Source organism: Pan troglodytes, chromosome 15 (assembly GCF_028858775.2).
Source record: "Pan troglodytes isolate AG18354 chromosome 15, NHGRI_mPanTro3-v2.0_pri, whole genome shotgun sequence".
Classification (NCBI taxonomy): Eukaryota; Metazoa; Chordata; class Mammalia; order Primates; family Hominidae; genus Pan; species Pan troglodytes.
In genome coordinates, this window is record NC_072413.2 from 92,637,199 (window position 1) to 92,653,240 (window position 16,042).

Sequence of the window (16,042 nt, forward strand, 5' to 3'; positions counted from 1 at the left end):
CTGTTCACATTGCATTAAAGGGGAAAGTTCTATTGACTTTCCTGAAGAAATAATCATTACATTGTAACTAGCCATTACAACTTAAAAAGTATTAGACTCCAAAAGAAACAGCAATTATGGCATTTAAAAATATCATAACCCAAGCTCCTTGGAGGCAAGAACTATGACTTTGGTATCTCTGTGCTCCTGTAATGAGCACAGTGTCTGACACAACAGTTAAGTGTCCATAATGTGTGTTGGGCAAAAGAATGTGACCAGAAGAGGGCAGAGCATTGCTCCAATTTGCTTAGCCTTTTGCTAGAACCTCTATGTATATCACTAGGCTTAACTTTCCTGTCAACCTTGAGCAGTAAGGAGGGCGAGGGAAGAAACTGAGGCCTGGGAGTGTCAGGCAGAACAAAAGTGGTGGAACTGGGACCTGCCCCCAGGACATCCACCGCAATTCCAGGACACCCACCCCAATTCCAGGGCACCCACCCCAACTCCAGGACACCCACCCCAACTCCAGGACACCCACCCCAACTCCAGGGCACCCACCCCAATTCCAGGACACCCACCCCAACTCCAGGGCACCCACCCCAACTCCAGGACACACACCCCAATTCCAGGACACCCACCGCAATTCCAGGACACCCACCCCAACTCCAGGGCACCCACCCCAACTCCAGGGCACCCACCCCAACTCCAGGGCACCCACCCCAATTCCAGGACACCCACCCCAATTCCAGGACACCCACCGCAATTCCAGGACACCCACCCCAATTCCAAGACACCCACCCTAATTCCAGGACACCCACCCCAATTCCAAGACACCCACCCCAATTCCAAGACACCCACCCTAATTCCAGGACACCCACCCCAATTCCAGGACACCCACCCCAATTCCAGGGTACCGCCCACTTTCCGCAGCTCCTTCTTCTCCACACAAGGATTTCCACATCACCCTAATGGAGGGCAGATTGCTTTCCTCTGTTGGTTTTTGCCAAGGGTGGACATTGAGCCAAGGGCAGCCTTATTCAGTCTGTGTTACTCCCAGAAATCCAGCCCGTCACAACCCTCCCTGCAGGGACGCACTTTTTCAAGGGCCATTAAACCTGCCGAATCTCCCCAGCTCCTCCAAAAGCTCACGGAAAGCATTGACTTTCAGGTGAGTTGGGGGCTGTGGGTGGAGCTAGATCCCCAGCTCCCCAGCTGACTTGCTGAACTTGCCACAAGTTATATCATCATGCTACACACACCTACACACACACACACACACACACATGCCCACTGTGCACCAGGCGCTGTGCATATAGGCAACAATCTGGAGTGGTGCTGACTCACCCTGCCTGCATGGCCTCAAGCATGCTCTTGCCTCTGCTGAAACCCCCAAACCCCTTTCCTGCCTCTCTCATGCTCCATCTTCCAGTTTCAGTTCAGGTGCCACCTCCTCCAGGAAACCTTCCAGGAACTTCTACCTTCCATGCCTCCTGCAGGCTCCTCATTCACCCTTTGCAGTTCACCTCTAACTGCCATCGCCCTTTCCTCACTGAGCTGTAATCAGCTCCCCACATTTCCCTGCGATCACCGGCATGCTCCTTCCAGGCAGGGCCCAGGCTGCCAGTCCCTGTTGCCCTGACTGCTGAATATTGGTTCAGTGAGTGAGTCAGCGAGTACATGAACGAGCTTCTCTTGGGGCCTCAGTGTTCCTGTGGGTCCAGAGCCCAGGTTGGACCAGGGCATCCTTTCTGCTCAAAAGCTCCATAGTTTTGGGGCCTCAGAGGAAGCCTCTGCTGCTGCTAGGTTCCATCTACACCCTCACCAGCAAGGCACAGTGGAACCCCACCTAAAGAATGTGAGCGTGGACAGGACACTGGACCCGAGACAGCTTGTCACCAGCCTGGCCATGGAGCACTCGCCACCCTGCGCAGGTCTCTGCATGTCTGTCCTACAGGACCTGAGCCTCCCCAAGGGAGCCACTGTGTCTCACTCATCTTGTGTCCCCAGCATACAATTCAAGTCCTGACATGTAGCAGACGTTTTGTCTATGTTTGTTCAATGAATGAATGAGTGAATGAATGAAGGTTAAATATAATAAGAGAATGAAAGTGCAAACTTCAGCAAAACCAAGATATTCACCAAAGCAGATTACCAGGCAAATGGGCAAATGGAGATGGTTGGTTCTCTGTCGATAAGTAAATCACGGGGAACAGAGGCTGTCCTGGAGGCTGAGGCTGAGCTGATTGTTTCTTACACTGATGAGGAAGCTCAAGTTCAGAAAGGCCCAGGGCTGTCCGAGGTCCCATGGAAAATCAGAGGCAGGACAAGGGGTCGTGATGGTGGTCGATTCTGTCAGTTATTAACCCAAGCCTAGACTGGACATGCGAGGCCAAGCACTTGTGGCAGAGAAAGCTAGGAATTCCAGTGTTAAGGTCCCAGAGAGGCAGGAAAGTGCCTGTGCTCTTGGTAAAGGCTGAAGCCCTAGAAGGAGGCCCCCCAAAGGTTAGCCCATGAACCATTGGTTTTTTCAACAAATATTGTTGAGTGAGCACTAGGAATGAACCAGGCATGAGACAGAGTATCTGCTCTCACGGAGCTTATCTTCTAGTGGGGAAACCAGACAAACATGTCCTATCATGCCAGATGGGCATCAGAAAAACCAGGCAGGGTGAGGGTGGCAAGGGCAGAGGTGGGGTCTCTCTGGGGAGGTGACCTTTGAGCAGACAACTGAGTGAAGGAAGGAAGCGAGCTGTGGAAAGGGCGAGAGCAAGGCTGCTCCGGGCAGCCAATGGCAAGAGCACAGGTCCTAAGCAGGAAGAAGCTTGGTAAGTTCTAGACTAGCAAGAAGGCCAGGATGGTTGGAGCAGAGGGAGGGAGGGAAAGGATGGTCAAAAGGAGGTCAGAGGCCAGGTGCGGTGGCTCACGCCTGTAATCCCAACACTTTGGGAGGCTGAGGTGGGCAGATATCCTGAGGTCAGGAGTTCAAGACCAGCCTGGACAATATGGTGAAACCCCATCTCTACTAAAAATACAAAAAAAAATTAGCTGGATATGGTGGCACACACCTGTAATCCCAGCTACTTGGGAAGCTGAGGCAGGGGAATTGCTTGAACCTGGGAGGCGGAGGTTGCAGTGAGCCTAGATCATGCCACTGCATTCCAGCCTAGGTGACAGAACAAGACTCTGTTAAAAAAAAAAAAAAAAAAAAAAAAAAGGAGGAGGTGAGAAAGGCTAGCAGGGCCTTGTCATGTAGGGCCTCCTAAGGTGTGGTGAGAAACACAGGATTTCTCTTAGTTGCTATAGGGTCATTGGAAGTCTCCAGCAGGGAGTGAAAGCATCTGATTTACCTGTTGAAAGGATCACAATGGTTCCCTAAGTGGGGCCCAGGACCAGCTCAGGCCCTTGCCAAAATGGATTCCAGACTCCATGGAGGCATGCTGAGTCAGACCACTGGAAGGGAGGCCCCAAGTCCGCTGCCACTCCTGGGGCTCTCCGTGCCAGGTCCTGGGCTGAGTGTGCTCCATGCATGATTGCTTTGAATTTCTGTAACCTTGTGATGTGGGGATTCTTAGCAGCATGCCACAGAGTGGAAGCCAAGGTCCTGAGAGGCAAGGCCACCTGCCTAAGGTGCTGGGCTTATATGAGCCCAGCCCTGGACTCCTCCCTGTACCATGAGTCACCTCCTGGCCCTCCCCTCCTCACAGCTTCCTGTAAGTCTAAGGTCAGGGATAAGAAGTGGGACTCAGATGGGCTAAGTGAATCGCCCGAGGTCATAGATCTGGGATCTGGTGCAGCCAGGATTCATAGAAGGGTCCTCTGGAGGAGGGGCTCTGACTTTGTCCAGAGATCCCCCATGTCTGTTTGTGAGCAGGAAGCTGAGGGGTGGGGAGGAGGGCATGGGACAGGAGCCCCCAGGAGAGGCAAGGGGAGCCTTGAAGTATTTGCGGGGTGCCTGGGACAGGGCAGACACTTGGTGAATATCACACATTATCATTATCATTACCATTGACATTGCTGTTGTCCTCTCTGCCACGCTGCTTTCAGACCAAGGACCCCAGAGGATGGAGGCCTCTCGGTGGTGGCTGCTGGTCACTGTGCTCATGGCTGGGGCTCATTGTGTGGCCCTGGTTGACCAAGAAGCTTCTGATCTCATCCATTCTGGCCCCCAGGACAGCAGCCCTGGGCCTGCCCTGCCCTGCCACAAAATCTCTGTGAGCAACATAGACTTTGCCTTCAACCTCTACAGACAGTTGGCTTTGAACGCCCCCAGGGAGAACATTCTCTTCTCCCCAGTCAGCATCTCCCTGGCCTTGGCCATGCTTTCTCGGGGGGCCCCAGTGGCCAGCAGGACCCAACTCCTGGAGGGCCTGGGGTTCACCCTCACCATGGTGCCTGAGGCGGAGATCCAGGAAGGCTTCTGGGATCTGCTGCTCAGGCTCCGTGGGCAGGGTCCCCGGCTCCTCCTGACCATGGACCAGCGCAGATTCAGCGGCCTGGGTGCGAGGGCCAACCAGAGCCTAGAGGAGGCCCAAAAACACATTGACGAATACACAGAGCAGCAGACCCAGGGGAAGCTCGGGGCCTGGGAGAAGGACCTCGGCAGTGAAACCACAGCGGTTCTGGTGAATCACATGCTCCTCAGAGGTAAGAGCGTGTGTGCCCAATGCAGATCTCCTTCTCAGAATCCCAGAACCCAGGCTCCAACCACACCCTAGCCCCACCCATCACAGCATCTGGAAAGTGTCCCCTCCTGACTTGGATATAGATGACACTCGGTGAGTGTCTGCCTCTGAATCCTTGATATCTCTACTTGAATGCCTCCCGTAACAGGGAACTCATCCCCTTCTCTATGTTAATGATACTGGAAGAGTTTGTTTTTAAAGAAGACTTTTTCAAACTTAATGTGCATATGAACTCTCTAGAGAGTTTGCTTAAATGCAGGTATCTCGTACCTATCCTAAGTGATTCTGATTTCAGTGGAGTAAGTCCAAGACCCATGACTTTGCGTTTGAAGAAGCTCGCCTCCCTTCCCCACACAGGTGATTCTGCTAATGGAAGGCTGAGCTCCCCTTCGAGCAACTCTAGAAGCCACCACTGTATTAAGGAACCTGAATTTCCTTCCTCTGGCAGGCCTTAGGAGGCACGGATTAGAGCAGGAAGAATCCTAAATTTTTTTAAAGTCCTTAATTTTTTCCAAGAGAGTGAACAGGCTGCATGTCCCCACCATTGTGTGTGTTTAAATAATACGGTCATGACATTCAACCCACCACTGTTAATGCCTGGCTTAGTTTAATAGTCAGACCATACTGACGCCATGGTGGCCATTTGGGGGCAGGCAGGGGGACGCGTGTTGTTATCCCCTTGTTCTCATTCAGGACTCAGGAGGTGAACTCAGTTCTCACATTTGTACAGTGCTCTGTGGGTCTCAAAGTGTGTGTACCCCACAATCTCCCTTGACTCTCTCACTTGGGTGAAACGGACCAGGCTTATCTTAGCAGATATGCCTAAGATCAATGTTCCCATTTTACAGATAAGAAAACACATTTTTTAAAAAGAAGAAAGCTTATTTGCCTGCGCCAGTAAGGCACCACTCAAATATGCATCTATGACTATTGATGGTGTTAATTTGTAGACATGGTTACACATATACACACGCACATATTGACTACGAAGTTCTTATTAACATGCCGGCTCTGTGCATATTTAATTTTTAATTCTCATCACAACCTGACAAGATAGATATTATCGTGTCCACTTGAACGATGAGAAACTGACGCAAAGTCGGGTAACTTGCCCTAGATTTCAAAGCCAGGCAGGGCCTAGCCTTCAAATCCACACCTACCTTCAAGAAGCCTGTGCCACAGTGATACATTTTTTCTTAAAAATTAACCACCTCCAGGAGAGGTTAAGGAGATGAGAGACCATTTGTGTTTATGTGATTGTAATCTTGCTACACTATTGTAATAGTTTCTAATAGTATTGATCATTTTCAAATGAGGAGACAGAAGCTCAGGGAGGCTCCGGGCTCAGCCCCCAGGGCCACACAGGTACTAAGGGACCGCTCAGGAGGGAGTTAGTGAGTGGGATTTGGCTTCCTGAGTGTGGACTTCAAGATTCCAGCATCCAGGGTGCTTTCCCGACTCCCACAAGCTGCCAGAAGGGTAACCCCAAGCCCGTTCTCGGTTGTCTGTAAGGATGACGTCCGTGTTGCTCTTCCCCTCAGCTGAGTGGATGAAGCCCTTTGACTCACGTGCCACCAGCCCAAAGGAGTTATTTGTAGATGAGCACAGCGCTGTGTGGGTGCCCATGATGAAGGAGAAGGCCAGCCACCGCTTCCTGCACTACCGTAAGCTGCAATGCTCTGTGCTGCGGATGGACCGCGCTGGGAACACCACCACCTTCTTCATCTTCCCCAACAGGGGCAAGATGAGGCAGCTGGAAGATGCCCTGCTGCCTGAAACACTGATTAAGTGGGACAGTCTGCTCAGGACCAGGTAGCCTGCACACAGCAGAGCCCCGGGGAGGCCGGGCCTCGCCTTCTCCCTCAGCCACCGTAAAGTGTCCCCAGGGCACAGTCACCTCAAAAGCATTGTCACCCCAGGGCACTGTCATCTCCAGGGCACTATCACCCAAGGTCACTGTCCCTATTCAAAGCACTGTTCTCTCCCAGGATGCTGTTACATCACGCAGGACATCTGACCTCCAGGACACTGTCATCCCTCAGGATATTGTCACCCTCTCAGAGTACCGTCACACCCCAGAACACTGTCATTCCCCAGGCACTGTTATTTCTAGGACACTGCCACCCTACAGGTATTGTCACCCCTCCAAGACACTAATGCTCTCAGGACACTATCACCCTCCACCCATGGCATCATCACCCCCAGAACACATTGTCATGACACTATCACCACAGGGACACAGTCACCCCCCGGGATGCTGTCACCTCCATGGTATTGTCCCCCCTCAGGGCTCTGTCACTCTCCAGGACACTGTCATTGGCCCCTTGAAGATATCAGTTTGGGTCCTGGGGAGGAAGGACTGGAGAGAGCACTGGCCCAGGAGTCTGGAGGCTGGTTCCAGTCCCACCTCTGCTGCAGACACTGTCACCTGTCATGGGCTCCCTTGGCCCCTCACGCTGTTTAAGAGCCTGGTGCTCTGGCCTCTCCCAGTCTCAGCCTTCTCCCTCCTCAGCCTTTTTTTCTGTGTTCCCAACTCCCCCATGCTTATTCCTGGAACCTACTGTGCTCTCTGCAGTTTCCTGAACTTGCCAGGCTGTTCCTCAGCCCCGGTCTTTTGTGTGTGCAAATTCTCGTCCTGGCGTGCCCTTTCTTGACCCAGCCCTCTTTGGGATTCTTATTCTTTATTCATGGCATAGCAGAGCTATCACTTGCTCCGTGAAGGCTTGACGGATCCCCAGAACAGGCAAGGTGTGCCCTCTAAGTGTTCCTGGGAACATCATCGTATCATCTGCTATCATCACATGAGAATAACAGTGTCTTCCTCATAGGGCTTCCATGTCAGTGTAGTTACAACCCACTTCCCACACTGAGGTGAATTGGGGATGGTACGCCTTTTAGAAAGCTGTCACCCACTGCCCCTCAGAGAATGGGATGGAGGGGGTGTGTGGGGCAGAGGGACCCCAGGCAGGGAAGAAGGTGAGAGGCTGTTTCAGGATCTCTACTGCAACCCAATTTCTGTCTCTCCACAGAGAACTCGATTTCCACTTCCCCAAATTTTCCATTTCTAGAACCTGCAGACTGGAGATGCTCCTCCCACGAGTGACTGTGGGTGGAGGCTTCCCTGGGCAGCCTGGACTGAACATTTCTAAAGTAAGTTGGGGATGGTGTGTTCAGAGGGCCTCTTATTGTCTTTTGACGAACACTGGAGGGAGATGTCCAGGACCTCCTTAAAGACAGGAGACGCTGTTTCCTTTAACTTTGCAAGTTGCTATTTGCTTCCTTGCATTTATTCCATGATTGCAACCTGCTTTGTTAAAACACTGGGGATCCCAAAGGAAATAAGGAAAGGGAAGGCAGTAAATATGCAAATAATGTCCCCACGTTGGAAGTGCAGAGGATGCTTCCTGGGGAGGTCACTCATGCTTTTAGACCTAAAATACAAGCTATGTTAAAAAAAAAAAAAAAAAAAAAGACTGACAGGGAACATGGGGAATAGCTTGGTCCTCAGGGAACTGAAGGTTTCCAAGTCTTCCATGATCTAGTCATCACCCTCCTGTCCAGACTACGTCTCCTACTCTTCATAGTGTCCTGCTCGACTGAACTTCACGGCGTCCTACATGCCCCCACAGTTTTCACCTTCTTACTTTGGCTCAGACTTTTTATTTTTAAACCACCCAAAACGTTCTCCCCAAGGCCTTGCACAAATGTTACCTCCTCCATGAAGGTTTCTCTGCTCTTATCCTTCACCCCCACACTCAAAGCAGAAAGAAATCTCTCCTGATAACTTTCCACTCTTGCTTCCTTTACCTGTCTTATCTTCCCGATCAAATGATGAGCTTCTTCAAAGTCAGTCCAATCCATGTTTCTATCCCCTACCATCCCTGGCACAGTGGAGTGCACAGCATCGGTACTCAATAAATGCACACGGAATAAATTCATGAATACACGAGTAATGGAATGAGAGAGGATAAATTAGCAAAATGAAGTGAATGAAAGAATAAGTCAATAATGGTTGGGTGAAAGAGTAGTTGGATGAATGCATGGATGAATGGATGGAGAAATGGGTGGATGGACAGATAGATGCTGGTGTGATATTCAAAATATACTGCAACCAGCATAATGCAGATGCCAGCCATAAAAATGGATGTAGGTGGGGAGATTGGTGATTGGATGCATGAATAGGTGAATAGCGAATAGCTGGAATCATAGATAGAAAGATGCATGGGTAGCAAGGTGCATGGATTATGCGTGGATGGGTGGGTAAGTGAGTGGTGCATGGACAAGTATGTGAATACATGAGTGGTGCATGCAGAGATAAGTAGATGGCTGAGAGGGTGTGGAGTATGATTGGCTGGCTGGCTGGTTGAATGGATCAGTGAATCGTGGACAACAGTCAGACAGGAGTATGTAAGAGTAGTAGATGGATAGTGGATTTTTTAAAGGGTAGTTAGCAGAATCACTGACTGGGTAAGTGAATAGATGGATACATATGGGGTTAAGTAACAGAATAAAAAAAAATTGGTCCCAACATAAAGGCCTGGTTTGTCCTTCCTATGGGTGGCTTGATGATTCTAGAATTTTCCTTGCAGGTCACTCACAAGGCCATGATGACGCTGGATGAGAAGGGCTCTGAAGCTGCTGCAGCCACCAGCATTCAGCTCACCCCTGGGCCTCGCCCAGACCTTGACTTCCCACCCACTCCAGGCACTGAGTTCAGTCGGCCCTTCCTGGTGATGACTTTCCACACGGAAACAGGAAGCATGCTTTTTCTGGGGAAGATTGTAAACCCACTGGGATAACGCCCCGTCAGACATGCTGGGTGACTCAGAGAGAGCAGAATGGCCTACACAGCAGGGAGCTTCTATTACAGCCTCAAGTTTAAGGAAAAGTTGCATATACCTGAGTTCTTTTGCTTGGTTTCCACAGGAACCAAGTGGGTAAGGATAGTAATGGTGATCAAGGCTGTTCTCCCTGCACACAGGCAGTAATTACCATTGAGCAAACACCTACTATGTACCAAATGCTTTCTATCTCTTATCTCATTTTAAAATGAATTACAACAACAATCCAACAAAATAAGTATTTGGTTGAACCATATGAAATTGCTTATATTTGGGTTGTACCTATATTTTGTAGATACAAAAAAAAAAGGCAACTTCTTATGATTCAACCCTTCTCATAGCTGAGGATCAGAGACTTTCAGAGACGTGCTCAAGTTCACTGAGCTAGAAAGCAGGCGAGCTGCATTCCAGTCTTATCCATTTTGCTAAATTAATGAATCTCAAACTTTACTATATGCACAAATTCCCTGTGGGTCTTTTTAAAAGCACATTTTGAATCAACAGGTCTGGGATGGGGCCTGAGGTCCCATACTTCTCACAAGGTCCCAGTGATGCTGAGGCTGCTGGTAGAGTGGCTACATGTTGAGCAGCAGGTTGTTAAATGCACTTGCCCCCATTATCCTCAGAGAGGTTAAGTTGGTGTGGCCTGCAGGGCAGGGAAGTGGCACTGGCCCCTTAATCTATGTGTGGGGCTGAGAAAAATACGAGCAACACATTTTTGAAGCCTACAGACAAAGCCTGTTTTAGGGTTACCTATTAGTGAGTAGAAAGGGAAAAATGAGTATCCTGAAGATTTTTTGCCCAGTCTAGACACACAGTGGGTATTTGTAACTGTCTGTACCCACTGTATTAGTCTGTTCTCATGCTGCTAATAAAGACATACCCAAGACTGGGTAATTTATATATATATATAAAAGAGGTTTAATAGACTCACAGTTCCACATGGCTGGGGAAGCCTCACAATCATGGTGGAAGGTGAATGAGAAGAAAAGCATGTCTTACATGGTGGCAGGCAAGAATGTGTGTGCAGGGGAACTGCCCGTTATGGCACCATCAGATCTCATGAGACTTATTCACTATAATGAGAACAGCATGGGAAAAACCTCCCGCCAGGTCCCTCCCATGACTCATGGGGATTATTACAATTCAAGGTGAGATTTGGGTGGGGACACAGGGCCAAACCATATCATCCTCCATGTAAGTTACTGCAACTGTGACTTTGGCTGTCAGCTGGCTCATGTTCCTGGATTTCCAACTGCACAAAGGAAGGAACCCACACAAGCTTTAGGGCCAGGCACATCTGAGACCAAATCTTGCATCTGGTGCAAAGCAGGTTCACTGTGCACTGGTGACCAACTTGCCTGAGTCCAGTGAGACCCACACACAAGTTACATGAAGTGGGTTTATTACTGACAGATGGGCAGCAAAGGATAACAGAAGCCTAGCATTCATTGCAAGCTGGGTCCCCAAGGCTCAGGAAAGCTGCCTGGGGAACATGGGGTCTTATCTGCGTGGGCTCCATTTGCACAGCAGCTGAGGAACCCCAGAAGGCAGCCCACCCTGAGTGTCTTAGTCTGTTTGTTTTTCTATATGGGAATACCTGAGGCTGGGTAATTTATAAAGAAAAGAAGCTTATTTGACTGACAGTTCTGCAGGTTGTACAAGAAGCATGGCATCAGCATCTACTTTTGTTTGGGGCATCAGGCTTCTTCCACTTATGGTGGAAGACAAGGGAAGCCATCATGTGCAGAGATCTCATGGTGGGAGAGCAGAAGCCAGTGAGAGGGGAGGGAGGCACCAGGCTCTTTCTTTCTTTCTTTCTTTCTTTTTTTTTTTTGATACAGTGTTGCTCTGTTGCCCAGGCTGGAGTGCAGTAGCATGATCACAGTTCACTGCAGACTCAACCTCCTAGGCTTAAACAATCTTCACACCTCAGCCTCTGGGTAGCTGGGACTACAGGCACATACCACCATGCCTGGCTAATTTCTTATGGCATTTTGCCATGTTGGTCAGGCTACACCAGGCTCTTTTTAACATTGGTGCTCTCGGAAACTGAGTGAGAACTCACTTACTTCCACAAAAATGGCACCAAGCCATTCATGAAGGATCTGCCCCCCATGATCCAAACAGGATCCCAGCAGGCCCTACCTCCAGCATTGGGAATCGAACCTCGACATGAGACATGGCGGGGCCAGACAAACCATATGCAATCCGTAGCACTGGGTTTTACACCCAGGGGCAACAGGACTTGCTGGGCTAAAGTGTTGAAGGACACCATGTTTCTAGGGAGGATGGGAACAGAGCCTGGGCTGTTCTGGCCAGTCCTTCCCTATCTCAGGATATTGTATTCCCAGCCCATGCTACAGTTATTCTTGAGAACTACAAATGAGAAAGAAGTGGGGGAGAACTGGATCATCCAAGGCCGCCTGGAGGAATGCCCTGCACCTGGCTCTCACTAGATGCCCCTCCTAGAGCCTTACCAAAGACAGCAGGCAGGCACAAGGAACCATGCTGAGTGCTGGTCAAGGAGCCAGGCCTGCATGAGCCCACCTAACCTTCATTTTGCATTCTACATTTTTGCAAGAGATAAAACTTGTTTTTTTTTTCTCCTCTCCAATGAGAAGGTGCCCATGAAGTACCAATGAGTCAATAAAATTAGCCTCCCCCAGAAGGGGGCAGTCTTGGAGCCACTGGGGGTAATAACCCTGAGAAGGTGGAGTGAGCAGCCCCAGTGTACAAGAAAACAGGTGTCTTACCTTTTGTTTTGTGAGGGTTTCCAATGAAAGGATCCCAAACTCAAATGCCGGGGCAGGTGGGCAGTAGGCAGTGATTAGAAAAGGAAAACAACAGCTCAAATTCAGTCACGACCTGGGCCTCTGTGAGGGGATGAAGTGCTGGTAACTCAATGCTCTTTCCTCCTCCCTCCCTGGCTTAAGGGACTCTGTCCCCTCTGTCTCTCAGATCCGGCCAACCCCGTGCTCCCCATTCACACTGTGAGGGATGATCTGGTCCAATGCCCTGGCATGAACCCAGGTGCCCACAATACCAAAGCCAGGAGGGGGCTGTTAGCTGTCTGACAATGTAACTCTCAGTCCTGTGATTCCAAATTCCTGAAACGAGGAAGCCCAAAGGCTGGCCCACCACCTGGGACAAGAAAGCACACCAGCAGCACTGGCAACATCGGAACAGGAGATCCTGCCGCACACAGGAGTGCCAACGCCATCCCTGTCCTCAAGGAGCCCATGGCAGAGAGAGGAGGATTGTGCCATGCACAACCAGCCAGAATGCAAGGCAATTACAGCTGTGACAGAGGGGCCCAGAGGACAGATTTCAGTTCGCAAAGGATGAAGGAAGCAGGGTAGCATGCCAGAAAGACCCTGGCAGTGGGGGGTACCAGGTGCAACTTGATGCCGCCACGAGCCGTGTGAACTTGAGGAGGTGACTTTCTCTCTCTGAGCCTCAGTCCCCCATCTGCCAGGCGCTGTTACAGAACATGACATGTATTCATGCAGTCCTCATGGCAACTCGGTGTGGGGGCTCCTTGCATTCGACAATTGAGGAAACTCAGGGACAGAGAGGCTAAGAAACTTCCTCTTCCAAGTCTCCCGCATGGAAGTGATGTCTCATAGCGCCCTCCACACCTCTTCTGAGCCCTGAGCCCCCTCTGTCATGCATTTTGGTTTTAGTCTCTGCCTTTCATGCCTGCAGCAGATCGAACCATGTCTGAGCCACCTCTGGATCTTTTAGGCGCGAAGGCAGTGGGTGATCAGGGCCTGGCTGGCTGGAACGCCAGCAGACCTGGATTGTTCTAATAATAGAGCAGAGAAGAGAGATTGGGGGAGAAAAGGAAAGGAACAGTAAGACATACAGAGACACACACACACACACACACACAGAGACACAGACACAGACATACACACACACAGAGACACAGACACACACACACACAGAAATACACACAGAGAGACACACAGACACACACACAGACACACAGATATACACACAGAGACACACGCACAGACACACACACATATACACACACAGACACACACAGACACACAGACACACACACAGAGACACACACACAGAGACACACAGACACAGACAGAGCCACACACACAGAGACACACACAGACACACACACAGGCACACAGACACAGGCACACACACAGAGACACACACAGACACACACACAGAGACACAGACACAGAGACACAGAAACGGAGACACAGACACACAGAGACACAGACGTACAGACAACACAGACACACACACAGAGGCACACACACAGAGACACAGACACACACACAGACACACAGACACAGACACACACAGAGACACACACAGAGACACAGATACACACACAGACATAAACACACACAGACACACACAGAGGCACAGACATACACATAGACACACACACACACACACAGAGACACACACACACAGAGACATACACACAGATGCACAGACATACACAGAGGCACACACAGAGAGACACACACACACACACAGACACACACAGACACACACACAGAGACACAGAAACACACACACACACAGACACACACACACATAGACACACACACACAGACACACACACACACAGAGCGGCCTGGGGAAAGAGGGAAAGCGGAGCCCGGGGAAGGGGCCGAGGAAGGCAGCCGGGAGACAGGAGAGAACATTTCACAGGCCCCCAAAGCGGAGCAGAAGAAATTGTTTCCAGAGGCCATTTAGAGCTGCCCCCCTCCCGCCTCTACAGCCCTGTCACTTAGCAGGTCTAGAGGTCCCCTTGCAGCTGCCAGGACTGGGTGGAGGGAGGGCAAGCAGGGCAGGGCAGACAGGGCCTGCTGGAGAAAATCTCACCAAACCAGGCTTGGCATCCGTGTCCCCCATGGCCCTGTGCCTGGGGGGTGGGGGGGGGGGTGGAGGGGGGCGGTGGCAGAGAAAAGTGGTCCAATATGGCTGGTCTACACACGCCCCAGATGCCCACAGGCTCATTAGGAGAGGCCAGATGGGTAACCCGAGAGCCCTGAAAATGTGGCCTTTAGAACTGCCGACTCTATGCTCTCCAAAAGGGAACTCTGTCTGCTGGATCCCAGGTAGGTCAAAGTAAAGCACAAAAAGCTTGTATCTGCTCTGGAGGAAACACATTGTGAAGGAAAGCAATCCCCCCAAATTTCTCTCTGATTTTTCTTTTATTGTTGTAAAAGCATTTAACATGGATTTACCCTTTAATAATTTTTCTTTTCACAGACAGGGTCTCACTCTGTCATCCAGGCTGGAGTGCAGTGGTGGGATCATAGCTCGCTTCAGCCTCAAACTCCTGGGCTCAAACGATCCTCTTATCTCAGTCTTCCAAGCAGCTGAGACTACAGGTGTGCATCACCACACCTGGCCAATTAAAAAAAAAAAAACAGTAGAGATGGGATCTTACTATGTTGCTCAGGTTCCCTTTTACGAATTTTTAAGCGCACGATACAGGATTGTTTTCATGCACGAGGTTGCACAGCATATCTCTAAAACTTCTTCATCTTGTATAACTAGAAGTTTTATCTGTTGAATCACACTGCCTCAGTTCCCCCTCCCTCCAGCACCTGGCAACCAGCATTCTACTCTGCTTCTATGAGTTCAGCTGTCTTACAACCTCACATAAGTGGAATCATGCAGTCCATGTCCTTCTGTGATTGGCTCGTTTCTCTCATCATAATGTCCCCCAAGTTCATCCACATTGTCATATATTTCAGGATTTCCTTTTTTTTTAAAGGCCCAATAATAATTGATCATACGTATATAGTGAAGAAGCCATCTAAAGACTGGGAGAAAATATTTGCAAACTATACATCTGATAAGGGGTTAATATCAAAAATACATTAATCAATAGCAAAAAACAAAACAAATAACCCAATTAAAAAACGCGTAAAGAACTTGAATAGAGACCAGGCACAGCAGCTCATGCCTATAATTCTAGCACTTTGGGAGGCTGAGGTGGGAGAATCACTTGAGCTCAGGAGTTTGAGACTAGCCTGGGCAATGTAGCAAGACCCCATCTCTACCAACAATGAAAAGATTAGTCAGGTGTGGTGATGCATGGCTGTAGTGCCAGCTACTTGGGAGGCTGAGGTAGGAGGATCACTTGAGCCCAGGAGTTCAGGGCTGCAGTGAGCGACGATCATGCCACTGCGCCCCAGCCTGGGTGACAAAGTGAGACCCTGTCTCAAAGCAAACAAAACAAAACAAAACTTGAAGAGACATTTCTCCAGAGAATACATACAAATGGCCAACGGGTATGTGAAAAGATGCTCAGCATCACTCATCGCCAGGGAAACGCAGATCAAACCACAAAGAAGTATCACCTTGTTAGGGACCATTATTTTAAAAAATATTGGTGGGGTCGTGAAGAAATTGGAACGCTTGAACACCGTCAGTGGGAAGGTAAAATGGTGCCGCTGCTAGAAAAACCAGTATGGCAGTCCCTCAGAATGTTAAAAATAGAACTGCCACATGATCCAGCATCCCCACTTCTGGATATTGATCCAG

General features: G+C 49.8%; 1 protein-coding gene across 1 annotated transcript; it reads left to right on the plus strand.

Annotated features, from left to right (window-relative positions):
* Positions 1 to 3,447: 3,447 nt before the first annotated feature.
* Positions 3,448 to 9,734, plus strand: LOC467545 (serpin peptidase inhibitor, clade A (alpha-1 antiproteinase, antitrypsin), member 13). The gene is made up of 5 exons (XM_522942.7): positions 3,448 to 3,689; positions 4,024 to 4,623; positions 6,203 to 6,473; positions 7,691 to 7,811; positions 9,251 to 9,734. The coding sequence occupies exons 1-5, from the start codon at positions 3,506 to 3,508 to the stop codon at positions 9,458 to 9,460; spliced, it is 1,386 nt and encodes a 461-aa protein (XP_522942.6). The 5' UTR covers positions 3,448 to 3,505; the 3' UTR covers positions 9,461 to 9,734.
* The last annotated feature ends 6,308 nt before the right edge of the window (positions 9,735 to 16,042 follow it).